General features: G+C 28.8%; 1 protein-coding gene across 2 annotated transcripts in view; it reads left to right on the top strand.

Moving 5' to 3' along the window:
- Positions 1-2,063: 2,063 nt before the first annotated feature.
- Positions 2,064-20,520, top strand: part of Cow (Proteoglycan Cow) — a 305,796-nt gene continuing 287,339 nt past the window's right edge. For both annotated transcript variants that reach the window (XM_065515436.1, XM_065515437.1), the window contains exon 1: positions 2,064-2,245. In XM_065515436.1, the coding sequence (XP_065371508.1) occupies positions 2,114-2,245 (132 nt within the window). In that variant the 5' untranslated portion in view covers positions 2,064-2,113. The remainder of the gene's footprint in view (positions 2,246-20,520) is intronic.

The following is a 20,520-nucleotide window of genomic DNA, read 5'->3' as shown; positions in this document are numbered from 1 at the left end:
TTGAGCTCCTTCACATTGAAAATTACACAACCCTATGTACCCAGCGGAAATATATTATTGTTAGCCTCGTCAAATAGAACCATTTTAATCAGTGGTCGGCACTCATAGCCGCAAGGGTTCGAAAATAATCTGTTATTTACCTATAAAAATTACGAATGACAACGAAATTCAAACAAATTAATATTGACCTGATTATTATATAGAAATAAAGAGCATAACATGCTATTATAATTCATGTTCTCTTTTATGGCGACTATTGACTTAAAGGAACCAAAAACATTTTTGGCAGTTGTTCATACATATTTTTAGAAGTTAATAAACAACAAATACGGAAAATATTTCTTTAACGAATCCATATCATTGATTGCAAAACAAATATTATTTTCCTTTTCAAAAAAAAAAAAAATGCTCAAGTATTTTTGTTTTGCTGCATAAAAATTGTGACCGCTAAATTTTATGTGAAAAAAAGTGAAATTTCAAATCAAATCAAAACATTTTTAAGCGCCACCAAGAGCTTGATTTTGTCATACCGTTTGTAACTCATCGAAATATGAGAAAATAGAAAACAGCTAGAATCGAAAAAATCAATGAATATAATCGAATCATTCGATTCGTCATTACAACGAATCTGTTTTCTCTGCGTAGGTGTATTCCTGGCCCGTTTAAAAATCTAAGGCAATATAGAGCCTAGAGGGATGAAATATTCCCCAAATTTTAGAACAAAATGTCCTTATGTCTGACGTTTAAAAACAAACAAAACACTATAGGGTCTAAACGATAAAACCAAGAAAATAAAACCAAGAAATCTGGCACAAATAGTTATTGTTAATAGTTAACTTATGGGTCCAAAACTAGGTTCGACCATTAAATTAAAATACATATATGAAAAACTTTGTTCAGACTAACCACTATACATATTTTGTTCACGATAACTGATATTTTCAAGTAATATAAAACATAAATTAACCAAATCGGTGTTTTTATACAAAACTAGTTGACCGCCCGGCTTCACACGGTAGCATTTACTAATGTTAGTTCTTCAAGTTTCTCCAACCCACATACACCTGCCTGTTCTTATTTATTTGCAAAGAAAATATCTAAATTTGTACTGCATACTTTAGGGAGCTTTTTTTATTACATCTGACTGGACTCAAAAAAAAAAAAAACCGAGTTTTACCCGGAATTTTTTTTCTTTACAAACCATCTCCTGAAAATTTCGAATCGAATAAAAAAATCAGCAAAATCGCTCCAGCCGTTCGCAGGTGATGCCATTGCATACATGGACCATTTCATTTTTATATATATACATAGATGCACAAAAATCGGCGCCCATATTATGTTGGTGATGGGTATGTAAGATTCGGCCGACTATAGCACTATTATTTGTTTTGATTTAAAATCGATTTTAAATGTAGGCCAAACAAAATTGGGTTTCTCTTATAAATTTTTTTATAGAATGGCAGCAGTTTTATTATTGAAATTTAAAATTAACAAATGTTTTGCCAACAAAATTCTCGCTTACATTCACAATTACTGCGAAATTTTAAATTCTTATAACATAAATAATAAAATATCCCTTTAATTTAAATGTTAACCAAAAAGTACCAAAAATAAAAAAATGTACCCAAAACTTAACAAACTTCATCCCCCTTTATGAACCATAGTGTGAGTGTGTGTGTGAGAGAGAGAGAGTAACAGAGTGAATGAGCAAATAAATAAATATAAATGTGCGAATGTTTAACGCGAGAAATAGAAAACGAAAAAGCTAAAAAAAAATATCCATGAGTGTCAGTGTCGTTGCTTGTAGACAATAGTTATTAAATTCCTTTTGGGAAAATTACAAAACTTTTTACAATTTTTCTTTGTTATTAAAACAATTATTTATCTTTATACTTATGTATATTCAACTATGTGGGTGAAGGATAAATTGAAATAAAACGAATAATTACAAAAAATCAATCATTAATAGCTAAATAATTTATGTGTTTTAGTAATTTATATAATAAAGAAATAAATAAGTTTCAGTAAAACTTGAAATTAAAAAAACTAATAACAAACAAATTAAAATTACATATTAAAAAAAAATAAATAAATAAAAACAAAAAGCAGCAACATGAACACTTTAATGTGTTTAATGGCCACTATGGGTCTGATTTTATTGATGTCATCATCACAAGGTGTTGAAGCCAAGAAACCTAAAAAGTATATTGGTGAAAATGGCGGTGATTTTGAATTTATTGATGAGGTAAGTACCAACTAAACAAACCAAGCAACATAAGTCAGTCAGTCAGTCAGCAACTACAACAAACAAATTACACATTTGCTAACAAAAAAGAAAAATATAAAAAAATATATATATACAGTGTTGGTAAAATAATAGGAACAATCAATCACTTCTTTCTTAGAGAAATGTTGTTAACTTTTTCAAAAATATAATTTTTTTTTACCTTCATATTTAAATAAGCAAATTTAAATCTAGCTGGACAAAATTATTTGGTGATATTTTTATAAGAATTTGGGTTCTCTGAATCCAAAAATTATGTTTCAAAAGTTCTGTGTTACGTATTTTTTGAGCTACATAGGGTCCAGATATAAAAAAACTTCTAAACTAAAAGCTAAGCAAAAATTTGGACTATTAAAATATATTAAAATTAAAGATTTATTAAAAACTAGTTTAAAAGATATTATCTACAGTAGAATTTATTTAAAATTGTTAATAAAAGGATGGACATGGAGGAATGAGATTGTTTTAGAAACACATTCCCAATAAGTTGTCTTATGAGTCATTAGACGGGCATTGACGTCTTAAAACACTTTTTATTTGAAACTCTACTTTAAAGAACTTAAACAGGACAATAATGAGCACCAATAAAATAAAATGTACATTCAATAAAATCTACTTTCAATGTCTGTATAAGCATTGAAATATGGCATTCTATATGCTAAAACACATAAACTATAAGTTATTGTACAAAAGAAAAATATGACCGCATATTTCTTAAACTTTCGCTCACTTAGTTAAATTTCTGAAATATGAACTAAAGTGATATAAATGTATGCACAAAAATTACCGAAAATTGTATATAAACATATATTTTTCACTGCATTCTTATTTTTAGCTAAATATTTAAATTAAAGCGGTCATTGAATTGAACTAAGGAGTGAAATCGAAAAAATCTTAACCTACATAAATGTTAATAAAAAAAAGAAACCACTAAACCAACAGTTTTGATTTTTTTTATTTGATTGAAATTACAAAACTTACAAAAAATATTCAGCCTAACTACAAAAGGCTTAAAGTCGATTTTAAGTCTATAAAGTTGACTATTATTTTAAATTACAATAAAACAAATCTTAATTATAATTTAAAAAGTTGTTTTATTATTTCAAAAAAAAGCTTTTTGTTTTGAACTTTTGTGTACATTTTGTTTTTTAATTTTTTTAAATTTCTTTTTTTTAATAACATTCATTGAAAAATATTTACAATTATTTGAATGTAAATGTTGGAAAAAGTTTTGAAGCTTTTTTAAAATAAAAACAAAAGTTCTATTTTAAAATAAATTCGACTTTAACAAAAATTAACTCTAAAATTTCGTTCATAGTTAGGCTGATTATTTTTATAATTCTAATCAAAGGTGATGAATTTATGAACCTTTTCCGAAAACCCTTCCATTAAGGTTTTTATAGAGCTTTCTGTCACTTTGTTCGAACAGATAGTACATCTTTGTTTAAAATCGACCACACTTTTGGACACACTTCTTTGTGCTCTTGAATTTTCTTTTAACAAGAGCCTTACATCTCTACACTGGCCTTAGCTCTAGGCAGTTTAGAGGATTTGCCTCTCTTGGTACAAATAATACATTATTGTTCTTGTACCACTCAAGACCTTGCTTACCATAGTGACAGGATGCCAAATCATACCAAACATAAGTGGACAAATTAAGAAGTCTTATGAATGGAATTTCGGTATTTGTAACAAATTCTTCTTTTGCCGCAACTGCCAAGAACTTTTTGGAAAAATTTTCTGCTTTAGGGTCCTAAACTTTTCTACAACATTCCCTTGAGCACCAGCAACATAAATATATTGACCCGGAAGCTGTGAAAAATTGTCCAGAACATATTTTTCGTCATCCATTATGCAGCAGGAATATTTTTTTTATAAAATTTGACTTCAATTTTCGTGCTCTGTCTTTGGCCTCTAAATTTTTAGCAGAGTTCCTGTCAGGAACTTTTTGAGCCTTATATGCATTTGCTTTAACTTTTCGTTCCAAATAGTCCGAGTACTGAGCTAACAGGACTGCTTTCCTACTGGATGTGTTGGGAGCTCTTTTGAAAATGCTTTCTATTTATTGGCTTTAGAAACATAATGTGGACCATTCCTTCTACCTGAACCAGGTTTTCTCCCGATATTGTTTAATAACATTGGAAACAGTTTGACGGTGGACCTTTGATTGTTTGGCCAACTTTTTTTAGGACCAACCAAGTTGGGTTTTGTTGAAAATATTTAATAATTTTAGTACGCACTTTTTTCTGGTCACTCATTTTAATCAGATTAACAACAAATGAACATAATTGGCATTAAACATAATAACTGACATACTTTTAAGGAAAAACGTGTGTTAGGGTTTTTTTGATCTCACTCCTTATACACTGTTTTACACTGAATATGAAAAAGTTGTTAGTGATTATAAAAAAAAAATAATTTTCACTTTATTCTGAAGACATTTTTATAATTTTGTACAGCTATTATTCCTCCAGATTAACGCATAGCATATCGTAAAATGGAAAGAACTTATAAAACATCAGCCTGATTCGATTGATTTTTTATTTAATATTAGATTAATCACCCCTTAAAGTATTCAAATATCGTATAGAGTTGTCAAATATTCGACATATTCTAAAAACCGGTTTTCGAATAATTCGAAAAAGTGTAATTTTTCGGTTTTTTCTATCAAAAACCGGTTTGAATAACCGGTTTTTAGCCTTTTTTGTCAATTTAAGAATTGAGTGGCAAGGGATATACCCTTGTAATTTCTACATTTTTCATTTGCGTCACTATAAAGTATATATGTATGTATATTCTGGATCGTTATAGATAGCGAAGTCGTTATTCATGTCCGTCTGCCCGCATGTATGTTGAAATCAACTTTCGGTGGCCCCCAAATAACTTACATACATGATTCATACATCAATATATCGGGAATTCTTCCGGCTCGGTTACTATTTAAAATCGACTAAATCGGACCAAAATGGCTGAGATATAAGGAAAAAAAACGAGACAACCACGATTTTTGTCCTATTTTTGATCTATATATCTGGATTACTAAGTCATTAATATATACAATATGGATATCTAATGATAGATATTTCAAATTCCATTGCAACGATGTATATAAGGCTATTATAGTAAGATGGACCTACAAAGGGTCAAAATCGGGAAAAATATTTTTTTAAATTTTTTTTGACATAAATTATTTTTCCCCAAAAAAGACTTTTTAAAAATAAAAAATGAAAAAAAACAATTTGGAAAAACCTTTTTAAAAAAAAAATTAAAAAAAATATTTAAAAAAAAATAATTTTGTTTAAATAAAAATATTTTTAAGTATAATTTGGTGAAGGATATATAAGATTCGGCACAACGAATATAACTCTCTTACTTGTATTAAAATTATTAAAAGTAATCGCATAAAATCTTAAAATAAATTTTAAAAAAATATTCGATTTTGTCGAATAATTCGAAAAAAACCGGTTTGTCGAATAACTCGAAAACCGTCCTTTAGTAAAAACCGGTTTAAAAAAACCGGGAAATTCCAAAATTGATGGACCTAAAAATTGAGTTTTAAATTTTTTTCTTGATTGATTTTGTTAAAGTTCTATTTTAAGCAAAATAAACCCAATATCATATATGATTCATATTTTATAGCTCTCTAAAGTTGGAAATCTCGGACATTTTTGTATAAAACTAGCAATGTTTAGGATCTAATGACTTTGGAACACGTTATTCAATTTTAATGCGAAATGAAATAAAAAATTGGCATAGAATATGTGCATTGAGGCTCTTTAAGTTGATGTATTTACTTAATTTTATTTATTAACAAAAAATTTAGAATTTTTCGATCGTACCTATTACTTTTTCCACACACTGTCTATATAAAGAAGAAAGAAATATTGCCACAGGGATGTGGCAGGCCTGATGTTGGGATATTCTAAGGTTTCTTAAGAGATTACCAATCCATTTCATTATTTTATTTTTTGTACTTTTTTGTGGCTTGGAAAATTTTACATTGGAAAAGTGATAGCAATAACACGCCTTTACGATTAGGTGATTATTTACGCAAAAAAAAAAATAAACACAAAATACAAAAAAAGTTAAATAAAATAATGGAAAACATATAAAAAAAATTAAAGTCTAATATATCCCCAGTGCCTGCCACACTAATGTGTTTTCAAATTAATCTCCTTCTCTATAAATTACACCACTGCCATTACAAAATCGAACAAGAAAACAAAAATGTAAAAAAAATGAACACAAAACTTCACAAACTACTAGACAAAGGCGATTTATAACTTCTTCCCTTACCTATTATAGCCTCTCCTGCTACCTAATTTTACTACTCTTTTTAGTCGTTAAGAGAAAAATAACAACAAAAAATTTAATTAGAAATTGGGTGGTGGGTTGTGGGTGGCTGGTTGCTGCTTTTGTTATTGTTTTTCAGTTTCTTTTCTAAATATGTTTGTATGTATGTATGTATGTTGGCATTTTTGTGTTTATGTATTTGTCTAATACGATATTGACACATTGTCTCTATGGTTATGTAGCTTTTTGTTTTTAACCTGTCCACATTTTTCCGTTTAGCCTAAGCTACTTAACAAATCTATAAGTTAAAAACAACCACATTATCACCAACACCAACAAAAGATGAAAAATCCCAACACATCGTGACATCAAATGACAAACACACTCATACTTAAACTCAAAAAAAACTTAGAAAAAGTTAAAAATCGATAACATTTGCCAGTGACAGCTTATGCTCTAGACACTATGGGTTTGTTGGGAATTTGTTGTTTTTTCTAAAAATAAAAATTCTTGTTGGTGACTTCATGCAGCCGTTTGTCAATAGATTTTTAAAGTTTTAAAGGACATGTAATGAAAATTGATAAGATTTTTAAACAATATATATATTGTTTACACAGATTGTTTAAATAAAAATTCAGTTAAATTCTTTAAATAATAAACATTTCTTCCATTTTTGCACGACAATTAATTGAAAAATGATGTAAATATTCTGAAAAACTAGTTTTTTTCTGTGGTTGTAAAATGACACAGTTTTGAGATTTTGTTGAATAAATAGTAAAAAAAATCTGAGATTGCAACTCGACTGTGGATATCATTTATTTTGCATAAATCTTAAGTAAATGGTAAAATGTATACTTCCATTATCGGTTTTTGTGTACCGGTTAATCGGTACTACTCAATACCCATTGTAGTTATACATAACAGAGGTCAAAAGCAAAAAAAGGCTTCACTAACCACTATATAGATTTGATGCATCATTACTTAAGTACAAAAATGGTAAAATTTTTAAATTCTATGGATAGATTTTTTTTATACATTTTTTTTTCTAAAATTGTGAATTTTTTTAGATATTAGTCCGATATTATTGAAGTAAACTTCAAATTTACATAACCTTTAATCCGGTTATATATTGAATTTTAATCGGCTCAGTCGTTTCGGATTTATAATAACAAATTGAAGCAAAAAATATATTTTTTAGGTGAAAATAGCAAATTTTTGTGTTTAAAAAAATAATCGAAAACGGCAGAACTTGTTCAGGTTTATTACTTCGTCGCAAAGCCGCATATAATACCAACAAAATGAGATATCGAAGATAAAAATCGATTGATTCTTTTCGAATTTATTCACAATTAAGTGAATTCGCTCATTTACACAAAATTAAACTTTTTTGTTTGATATACATAAAATTGAGTAGTTAATGTTCTTCTTTCGATTGATTGAATGTTGAAAACATTTTCCCATGCTATGTACACATTTTTACATATATATTGCGTTTTAATCGGTTCAGTAGTTTCGGAGTTATAATAACAAATTGAAGCAAAAAATATTTTTTTTTTGTAAAAATATCCAATTTTTTTGTTTTAAAAAAATCATGAAAAATCTAAAACGACAGAAATTGTTTAGATTTATTATTTTATCGCAGAGCCACTGTAATAAGAACAAAATGAGATATGGATCATAAAAATCGATGGATTATTTTCCAATTTATTCACAATTAAGTGAATTCGCTTATTTTCAGAAAATTGTAGGCGCATACAAGCGTGTACTTTGAGTGTAAATTTTACATGTGTTTTTTAAGTTTACTTCAATAATATCGGACTAACCGTTTTTGAGTTATCATAAATTATGTGTGGAAACATTTAAAAAAATTCACAATTTTAAAAAAAAAAATTTAAAAAAAACTATCCATAGAATTTAAAAATTTTACCATTTTTGTACTACTGCAAGCACAATTCATCAAAATTGTGTAATGGTTTAAAAACCCTCCAAATTTTTTTAGATTTTGTTGCCCTATGTAATTGATACATTTACCCGGTTTTTATAACTGAGTTAATCTGTTTTTAAAATTTCACACTAAAATTAATAAATTTTATGTTTTGGTTGATATTTTAGTTTATAATCTAATGTGCTGTTACAAAAAAAAAAAAAACAGTTTCATAAATATTTTCAAGCATCAATTACACATAATGAAAGTAAAACAAAAAATTGTCGGGCTCTGATGTAATGAAATTTCGTATTATTTAAGAAGTTTAGGCTAAATCTTACATATGATTTATTCTAAACTTACTGATGATTTTACCAAACATAAAATTTAATTTTCTGTACAAATAAATCATTATCATTTTCCATAAATTTTCAAGTCAAATTGTGTGTATTGTTCTTTAGATTTTATTTTATTATTAACTCAGGTTCAACTCAACTACCAATGAATAGTAAAACCCTATACTCAGTTTGGCGATTTTGGTGTTAAATTTTTTTCTCATGGGCCTCCAAAGATTCTGAAAATCAGTGGGTCCTCAAAAAAAGGTTTCATCAGTTTATGTCCAACAGCTAATTCAGATTTGATGATACCGCTTAACTATATATGACAATAATATAGCTAAGAGTCCACCAAACAAATTTTGTTTACACTTGCAACAAATAGCTTTTTCGTGTACTTTTTGGAAAAAAATATAGGAAAAAATTATTTTTTAATTTTTTTTGGGAATAACATTCAGGGACTCCTATATTTTCACTAACAATATTTAGCAAAGTTGTAGCTTGTAAAGCTGAACAACTATTGTGAACACATCAATGCAATCTGAACATATCTAGGCTAGGGTGGCTCTTAATAAATAAAAGTTGGAATTTTGCCAGTCTCACCCCCCAGGTGAAGTTTGGTAAAAAAAATTATCCTGAACAAATTTTTGGTATAACGGTTGGGGTTTAGACGTGAAGTTTTGAGATGCATTTACAATTTGTGAAGTTTTGAGATGCATTTACAAGGGGAAAAAATAAATGTTTTTGAGTTTTTGAAAAATTTTGCCATTAAAAAAATTATTTTTTCAATTTAATTTGCGTAATTGTCGTTCATAGAAAGAAATTTTAAAGTTATTAAAAATTCCCTAGGCCACTAGAACAAGAAATGTAGGAATAAAATTAACATATTTTGAGAAATATTAAAATAAAAGCTCATTTTTACTTAAAAAACATCCATATTTACTTGTATATGAGTTTTTGGATTCGCAGGTATGACCAAAAAAAATTAATTTTTTTAAGGGCAGTTTCAAAACTCCATTTTCAAATTTTTAAAAATTTCGTTAAACAAATTTCAGAATCTAATAGGGAATAAAAATGTGAAAACATTATAAAAATATATCCTATAGTTTTTCCGTACCTGCGATTTAAATTTTGCAATTTTTGACAAAAACAAATTATTTGGCCATATTTTGGCGATGAGCTCAATTTCCATACTGTTTCCTTAGTTCAGATAATTCTAAATATACTCTGAACGTTTTACTAAAATTGCAAAACATTAAGACTTAAATCGTGAAGGTCAAAGGTAAATTTTTTCAATATTTAGAATTTCTAATGGATAGATAGCGAAATGTTACATATTTTTGGATCGATTTTAATGAAACTTAAGAAAAATATAACATGAAGTCTAGTATTTATAATAACAGCATCAAAATGGAAATTAACCCTTAATGACACTCGGGGTTAAAATGACACCCAACCGATTTACCTAAAATTTTTTCAGGATGATTTTTTTTTACCAATGTCCACCAAACTGGGAGGTAAGACTGGCAAAACTTTTGTTTATTAAGGGCCAGCCTAATGCCACACAGCTCATACCACATTGGAATTCTGCACGAGCGATTTGACCCCGTCAGACTTTTTCTTGGGGTGGTTTCTTAAGTCGCAGGTCTATGCGAATATGCCATAAACCACAGCGGCCCTCAAAGCAAATTCAGCGTGATTCATGAACAATTTTACATTTCGGATGAGCGCCAGTCCACCCAGCAGTTGCTGACATTTGCACGATTTGATCGATAGGACTTTAAGGTAGGGTCACACATGTCAAATATTTGGCGAAAAAGACGTAACCACAAAATAAAATATATTTGAATTCTTTTATGTATTTCAATAAAGTATTTATCTTACTTCATATTTTATCTTATCTTATCTTAGGATGATTCAAAATAAATATTTAGTTTTATTTTATTTGATGCTGTTTGATCTTACAAAACACTCGTAAGAGTAAACAACATCACACAAATGTGTGCTATAAAAAAGTGGTTACGCTTTTTTGAGTAAATATTTGCCGTGTGTGACCCTACCATTACACACACTTTGTTTTATTTAAATTTAAAAATGGGAAGCACTTAATGAAAAACACTTTAGCTGGAGTGAGACAAATGAAAATTTTTATAACACTGTTAGTTATTATGAATATATTTTGCTCATAAAATGTTTAAAAACTTTACAGTACTATAAACACATAAAGCCCAACATCTACAGATCCCCAAAGGACATTTACAAGTCCCATTTCATAGCGATTATGTACATTCTTGTTTGCTTATCATTCCCATTGTGCAACATCAATTGCAGCAGTGTATGAGTGTACAGACACACAAAAAAAATGAGAAGCAGCAGGCAGGAGTAACATTTTTAAGAAGCTCAAGTAGTAGATGTTGGTATATTTTTTTAATTTCCTTTTCTTATTTTTATACCCTTCAACTTCGTGAGAAGGGTATATATAAGTTTGTCATTCCGTTTGTAATTTTCACAATATAATTTTCCTATAAAGTATATATTCTGGATCCTTATAGATAGCGGAGTCGATTAAGCCATGTCCGTCTATCTGTTGAAATCAATTTTATGAAGACCCCATCTTTGGGATCCAAATCTTCAATAATTCTATCTGACATGCTTTCGAAAAGTTTCCTATTTAAAATCAGCAAAATCGGTCCACAAATGGCTGCGATATGAGGAAAAACCAGGACAACTTGATTTTTGACCTACATCTGGATTACAAAGTCATTAATATAGACAATATGGATATCTAATGATAGATATTTCAAAGACATTTGCAACGACGTATATAAGACCATAGTAAGTTGCACCTACAATGGGTCAAAATCGGAAAAAATATTTTATTAACCCGAATTTTTTTTTCAACAAAAAATAATTTAAAAAAAAAATTTAAAATAATTCGAAAAAAAAAAATTTCCAAAAAATAAAAAAAACACAAGTATGGAAAAAAATGTTGTTTACCTAAAAATATTTAAAATTTGTATTTTGAAGTATAATTTGGTGAAGGATATATAAGGTTCGGCACAGCCGAATATAGCTCTCTTACATGTTCTATTTATAGTCTCAAAACAGTAGCAGTTAGTTTGGTTTCATGTTTATTGTTATAGAATTTTTCTTAAAATTTTTATTTTTATATTTTGTTACGATTAAAAAAACACACAATACAAGTACAACAAACCTCAAATCTATGGCGGTATGTTTTTTAAGTCTAGGTTGCCCTGTTATGTTATGTTATTCTCTGCTCTACTTCGCTTTGCTGCTGCTGTGTGTTCGTGTTCGTGTTTTTGTATTTATTATTTTCTTTTCAAGTTCTTTCTCATGCTCAAGTGTTTTGTACATACACACGTTTCCTTTGTGGAATGAGTGTCTGAGTCTGAATTTAACTGCATTGACATTTTTAAGTTCTCCCATTTTTTTCGTTTATTTTCTCTAATTTCCTTTTTGCATCCTTTTGAATTTAGTACTCTTTTTGTGGCGTTTTTTGTTTTATGGTGTATGCATGTTGAAATAGGGTTTACAATTAGTCTCAGTGGGATATTGTTTCGTTTTATTTTTTCAAATTTTTTTCTATATATTTTGTATATTTTATTTTGTATGCGAAAAAAAAAACTTTTTTAATTTATAAACGGAAAGAAAAGTTTGTGGTTTGAGGAATACAATATATTTGGGAAAGATGGCAAGATATAAATGACGGTTGTTGTTGTTTCCTGCCATAAAAATTAAATTGAAATTGTCAGCGAACTATTTAAAGTCGTTGGTTGCAAAAGAGAGGAAGGAAAAATAATAATTACTTTCATTCATTTATTTGATGTAATATAGGACTTTTGTAATTTGTAAAGTAAAGTAAGTCGAAATATTAAATTAAAATTACATCTTCAACATTTCTAAATTTGAGTGAATAAACTTCTATTGTTATTGTCTTTTGAATTTGTAAATAAAGGGATAACATTTGTTTAAATCAGGGATCAAGTTTTTAAAAAACATTTTTTGTAGTGCATAGTTATTCTGGATAAAAGAAGTTCATTTATCCTTCCATCTGTTGAAATCAACTTTTCGAAGCCATCAAATAACTTACGAACATGTTTCACACATCAATACTTTCAAGAATTTTGCTATTAAATATCAGCGAAATCGTATAAATAAAGTCATAGGCGAAAAATTCGATAATAACACTGATTTGATCAAAATTGTGTTATCTGTACCTTCAATCATGTGATGTTGTTGATTTTTGTATTTTTCAAGGTTGGCTGCTATTACCGCTAAGCTGCAGTTACCGAAATAACTGCAAATACCGTTACTGATATAATCGTAACTAACGTTACCTCTAAATACCGCTACCGATATCCTATAAGAAATTCAAATTATGAAAATACAAGTTTTTGATTCCAATAATTAAGTTTATTGAAATCTATAAAAAATAAAATATCACCTTTGTCAACATATTAATTTGTATTTTTTGTAAATTTTACCAATAATTTAATTCAGTATGAAATTTTTGTTATAATTATTATATCGTACCGAAATAACAGCAAACCGTTTTGAATCGGTAGCCAACCTTGGAATTTTTATAACCACCATCAAAAAATATGGGAGGTACATATCGATCCCTCAATGAAAGAATAGTGTATAAGCATATACACCATTATTTTTTTATTGCATAATATCTACATAAATGATGTGGTAAAAATTTGGTGAAATTCTACTTCCACAAAGTGGGTCAAAAGATCAATTGAAATATTACTTTTGTTCTAGATGTCTACTACTTAACACAAACATTTTAAACTCAATTATTTTGAAATGGTAAAAAAATTATACACTATTGTTTTATTAAGGGGACAATATATTGATTCCGTTTGTAACACATCAAAATATATGTCGCAGACCTACACTAGTATATATATTATGGGTCCTCATAAGATTCTAAGACGATCAGCTATGCCCGTCCGTCCGTCTGTCTGTTGAAAACACGATAGGGCCCAAACGAAAGGTGCTAGCTAACAAATACTCTCTGATAAGGTTTGTTTAGTATTGAACATGGGCAATATTAGTGCAATATTTCAACTAGCCCTCCCGGAAGTAATTATTTAATAGCAACATTTTTACAAAAACTGAAAAAATTGCGTTTTTCCCCTTGTAAATGTTCTCACGAACTTGCGGCACGCCAATTTTTAACCGGCCAAACTCAAACTTTTGTCAAAATTTTTTTTAATGTAAAATAACACAAAACTGCCCTTCGTTTTTGAAACAGATGAGTTTTAAATTTTTCCATACATTGAGGGTCCACCTTAGTATACGTATATATTAGGGGGATCGATTTTTATTAACGATAAATCGTATATCAGAAATGCTTTCTACGGAAAATTCTAAGAAATTTCCCCCAAGAAACCATAGGTCTAAAATCAAATCCCATCTTGCGCATTTCGAATTTTATCCAATGATATTTTAGTATATATATTTTTTATGCCCTTCACCTTCGTGAGAAGGGTATATATAAGTTTGTCATTCCGTTTGTAATTTCCACAATATAATTTTCCGACCCTATAAATTATATATATTCTGGATCCTTATAGATAGCGGAGTCGATTAAGCCATGTCCGTCTGTCCGTCTGTCTGTTGAAATCAATTTTCTGAAGACCCCATATATCTTCGGGATCCAAATCTTCAATAATTCTGTCAGACATGCTTTCGAGAAGTTTGCTATTTAAAATCAGCACGAATGGCTGAGATATGAGGAAAAAACCAGGACAACCTCGATTTTGACCAATTTTTGACCTATATCTGGATTACTAAGTCATTAATATAGACAATATGGATATCTAATGAAAGATATTTCAAAGACCTTTGCAACGACGTATATAAGACCATAGTAAGTTGGACCTACAAATCGAAAAAAAAAAATTTTTTCACCAAAAAAAATAAATTTCTAAACTAAAAAAAATTTTTAAAATTTAAAAAAATAAATTTTAGCTTTAAAAAATTTATTTAATCTATCTAATGAAAGATATTTCAAAGACCTTTGCAACGACGTATATAAATAAGACCATAGTAAGTTGGACCTACAAATCGGAAAAAAAATTTTAACCCGAATTTTTTTTTTAACAAAAAAAATAAATTACTAAACTAAAAAAAATTTTTAAAATTTAAAAAAATAAATTTTAAAATTTGTATTTTGTTGAAGTATAATTTGGTGAAAATTATATAATATAGCTCTCTTACATGTTTTTTTAATAGATTTTTTTATTGGATAAATGACGAAATGCGCAAGATAAGATTTAATTTTAGAGCTATGGTTTCTGGAGGAAACTTTCTTAGAATTTTCCGTAGATTGCGTTTCTGCTATAGTCGAGTTTTTGCCAAATATCGGGTTTGTCGGACTTTTTTGAGTTTTCTTCATAACTTTGTCAAAACCCACGATTTTCTTTACTTTTGAGCAGAGACCGAAAATAACGGGTTCATTTTCATTTCAATGGTAAATTTTCATTCGCAGCCATTTAAAATAAATTTTTTGTGGTATATCACTGAGAGAGTGATTTATTCGAGAAAATTTTAGGTTTGGGGTTGAGAGAAACAGAAAAGAAACAAACACAAACAATCTGGATGAGTGATTTATAATTTATTTTTTTCGTAAAGGTTATCTTAGCTTGTGAATTTTATTTGCGAACATGAAAAATAAATGGCAAAAACGCATTTGATGCCAATCAACCCTTAAATATACAAATTTTATCAAAAGATTAATAACAATTTAAAAAGATTAAAAACAAATTAAAAAAATTCTCATTCCTGTTACTCAGACTTCATTACTTCATACTTATCATATTATTTCCATAATTTGTTAAGAATTAATAATAATATGTTATTGTATGTAAATAAAAGAGAAAGTAACAGTTATTAAGAACTAGAACAAATTAATTGTTTATCTCACACCAAACCATTAAAAAACAACAAAAACGAATAAAGGTCATACCAAATCATTTAAATAGAAATCATTTTATAACTGTTATTTTCAGTGATTTATTTTTATAAGAAAAATATAAATCACAATTTGTGTTTTTTCGTATATGGACGAGTTATTTTCGATCCCTGCTTTTGAGGGAATATTTTAAAAGAAGAATGTCCAAGCTTTATTTTTGTGTGCAAAAACTATTAGTTTTTGCAATGAATTGGCTCATTAATTTTTTCGTAATTTTTTCGCTTTTTAACTTTTAAATTTTTTATGAAAATGAAAAAAACCTAACAATGCAGTTTAAAAGATTAATTAATTCTTAATAATTTAGGGACAATAATGTAGATTGTTGTCAAACTCACCAAGAGCTTGCAAAATTTTTGTAAGCTACTCAATCAGCAATTTAAAAACGTTTGCAAGCAGCAGGATTCATCCAGGAAAATTGAAGCCGAAAGACTATTTTGTATGTTTGAAATACTGCTTGAACGTTATAAAAGAAAAACCTTTTTGCACAAAATCATAACTAATCATAACTTAAAAATGGATCCATTACGATAACTCAAAGCGTAAGAGATCGTATGTGAAGCCGACTAACCAAAATCGACACCAAATCCAAATATCCATGGCGCTAAGGTATGCTATGAATTTGGTGGGGCCAAAAGGGCCCTATCTATGATGAGCTGCTAAAATCTGGCCGCTGCAAACATATTCGTTTGCAGCGAGCATTGACCGAAAAATGCCCAGAATATGAGTCCAGACATGAAACCATGATATTCCATCATGACAACGCTAGGCCACATATTGCAATACCTGTTAAAAACTATTTAGAAAGAAGTGGTTGCGATTTTTGGCCTCACCAGCCTTAAAGTCCAGACATTGCCCTGTCCGACTACTATATGTTTCGATCGATGCAGTGCGCTCTCTCTGGGATATTTTGTTCAATATACTGAAGTTTGTCCAATATAACGCATTTAAGTGCTTGAATTTGATATCTATCAAAAAAAAATTCATACTAAAAATTAACCTAAAAATTACTTTACCAAATATGACCAAGATCGTGTTCATATTTGGTCCTAACTCTCCTGTACAAAGAACTCTAAAAATAGAGCCAATAAGTGGCTAACTTCATCCACAGTCTACTCTTAGTTACTTATCGTGAAGATTTTCGCAGTAACACAATGTTATTAACACCAAATTCATTACATTTATTGTAATGAAAATATTTTATTTAAATATTAAATAAAAACACCAAAAACCATAAACTAATTCTAAATAAATACAATTGTATATAACGACAAAAAAACGAACACTCCTCATAAAATATAAACTTAGATTAATGACCAACAATAATTTTAAATCAATTATTGTCGTTTTGGTTTTAACAACGAAACATAATTGATGATTACATACAATGAATGTGGAAAAAAAATAAAACGAAAAAAGAAACTAAACAACAAACTCAGCAAATAATTCAACTAAGTGAACATGAACATTTGAATAATATTTATGTGCAACAATATTTTATTAACATACATACAGACAAAAACTACCAAAATGTAATAAATTTACATTTAAACAATAAACGACACTAAATATTCCAATTATCAGGCGAGTCCATCTTTAATGTAGTTTTTATACACACAGATCGACACATACATATGTATAGATTTATGTATGCATGTAAGGGAATAAATGAATAAATGAATGAATCAGTAGAGAAAAGATATAAAAGTATAAACTACACAAACATAACTGCAAATCATGTAAAATGTATGCAGCAGCAAAACAAAAAAAAAAAAAATACTCAACACAACACAAACACAGCAACTCTCTTAACTAAGCCGCAAATGGACACACTCAGTAAAATACAGGAAACGGATGAAAGACAGAAACGAAAAAAACAAAAAAAAGTGAACTATAACAATAACAAACATTAGCAGCAACAGTAAGAAGCAGATACATTTACACAAGTTAGATGCATAGATGTATGTATTTGTGTGCTTAGATACATCTACATATCTGCACGTATTTGCTTCATTTATGCTGATAGATGAAATTGCTGTTAGTCAGCGAAAATCTTTTTAGCACCAACGAAAAAGAAATAAAAATTCATAATAAATCTGTGATTTGTGACTGGCTGCTAGATGGCTGGCTGGCTAAGAACGAGAATGGATTACGAAAATTATGAAAAACATGAGAGAAAATAAATAAATAAAAGAAACTACAAAAATAATATAGATTGCAAATAGATGGTAAATAATGATTAAAATGCTTTAAGCAAAATGCTCACTCACATAGAAATGTAAATGAAAACTAAGAATGGTTTCAAACCGGAAGGCAATAAAATAATATATGTAAGTGTAAATGTAAATGTACATACCGGAAATATTGCAATTTCTTTTTTTCGGAAATGTACAATTCCGATCACATATTTTTTAATGTTCAAACACTACAGTAGAAAAAATTGTACAACAACATAGTTTTTCTTGTAATTAGCGATTGAACTCATCTTATTAAATCGTTCTATCAACAACAAACTAACACAAACAATTGAAAAAGAGCCCAACAAAGCTCGATTAACGAGATTTGTTCATGTTCCTATGTCGCGTTCTTGTACCTAAATTATCATTTTTAATCAAATCAAATCAAAACTAAATGGCTTTAAATAAAAACAACATGTACTGCATACAAATACTCACACTAAATTATTTTATTTAGATTTTCAACTTTTGTCTCGTTCATTATCGTAAATTTATATTTTTTCAAAAACAATTATTTTTATTATTTTAACATGCTTATTTAGATGGGTAAAGCGTGATTCTAAAGAAAGGGGGAAGCAACAATGCGGTAATTGGGAAAAAATAAAAAAGAGATTCCCTGAAGTACAAAGAATATTACGATAGCTGAGAAAGACGACGTTAAGAGCTACCAGAATTGAGAAAAATAAAAAGTGCGCGACTAAAAGCAAAAATATTTATGTTACAAAAAAGTTTTTCTTTTATTTTCTTATATGTATTTAATTTGTAAAACAAACAATTTTGTATAAAATTTGCTTCATGTTCGTCTAAAAGAACCAGTAAAAAACTTCAAAAAAATAACTAAAAATGTATGATTGTGTTCTTATTGCAGTAAAATGGAAATACAATGATGATAATGACGAAGAATTCTTTGTTCCCAGCAGTTCTAGGAGACAGTCCCGAACTAGTGATTTTACCCATCATCACTGACTAGTTATTTTAACACGTGCACGTCCAAAGCAAGGGGGTTAATTGAACCTTTTTGATTACAAATAGACTGTCCGATAGCTGGTCTAAAGTAGTCGACACATTGGATTCACATATTGTTGATATAGCGTCAGTTACTCTACTAGCTACCTAAATGGTTGCTTGATCAGCTACATAACTAGTTAATTTAACATGTTCGGATGCTAATTGACCACAAATAGTCATCTAAAAAGACATATCACAGACAGTCCAATAAACGATTGCTTGTAAGCAAACCTTCCTCCGACAACTCTCCAATAGATTGCTTCTGGTGGCTAAAATAACTACTTTCTAAAGTGCAGTACAAAATAAACGTTTAAAGTGACTAAGAGACACTAAAGTGTCAATTGACTTTACGCTATGTAATTTGGGATATCAGTATACTTAAGCAAAAATAAAAATAAACTGTATGAGAATTATATCAACACAATTTGTATAAAACCAGTTTGTACGAATTACTCAAAAAAACATTTAAAGTGACTACACTCTAGATTACTTAGATACACTTAAGTGGCAATTGTCTCCACGCTAGATTACCTGGGGTGTATAAATAAACCAATTTTCTTCTCTCTCTGCACTACAAAGAGCACATACGTGTCAAATGACTCTCAATATATATTGGAGTCAGCCAAGTGACAATTACTGTATTTAAGGGATACATTGACTACTTGCTTAACAGCTGGGTTAGAACAAAAAGTAAAAAAACCTAAATGATGTTGAATATACATATGTACATGCAAATATATCATTGATGCAAATTGACAATGTCAGTACATCCTGTAAAATTTTCACAATGAATGAATGATCGAATGAGTGAATAAATGTGAGAAAATGCCTTGCAGCACATATCACTCATGTATAAAAATGAATGACTGAATGAATGAATAGTGTAGATTATATAATATTTATGTAGATGTTTGAGCGAATGTGATTTTGTGTATTTATGCAAGAATTTGCATTTATCTCTTTCCCTATTCAGTACACATACAGCAATAATAGCAACAGGAAAATCAAATAAATTTGTAAAAATGCTGTAAAATTAAAGGAAATATATTATGACATTTACTGACTAATATTCTATTGTAGGAGCAGGTAAATACATGTGTCTTGTTGTAGTTATAGACAAATGCGTATGGTCGTAAAAAGTAAAGTAAAACAAATATAGAAATCTTATTTTTTTTCTAATTCACATTTTCGACAGGACATTTGTAGCCTTATCTATGTTTAGTGCAAAATATAGTTTTTGTCGATTAGTTTTTTCCAATATATTAGCAATCCCGAACGCGACAAAAAGCAGAACTCGACTACCGCAAAAAATCTGCGAATTGGAATAAAATTTATTTAAGAAATTGTCTTTAAATTAAAATGCAATAATGTAGCCATCAATTGAGAATTGTCTCGTTGAAATGCTTATAATTTTACAACCTTTGTATGATTTGTCA

This window comes from Calliphora vicina, chromosome 1 (assembly GCF_958450345.1).
Source record: "Calliphora vicina chromosome 1, idCalVici1.1, whole genome shotgun sequence".
Taxonomy (NCBI): domain Eukaryota; kingdom Metazoa; phylum Arthropoda; class Insecta; order Diptera; family Calliphoridae; genus Calliphora; species Calliphora vicina.
The sequence above is the reverse complement of the archived record's forward strand: the minus strand, read 5'-3'. Positions and strand labels throughout refer to the sequence as shown.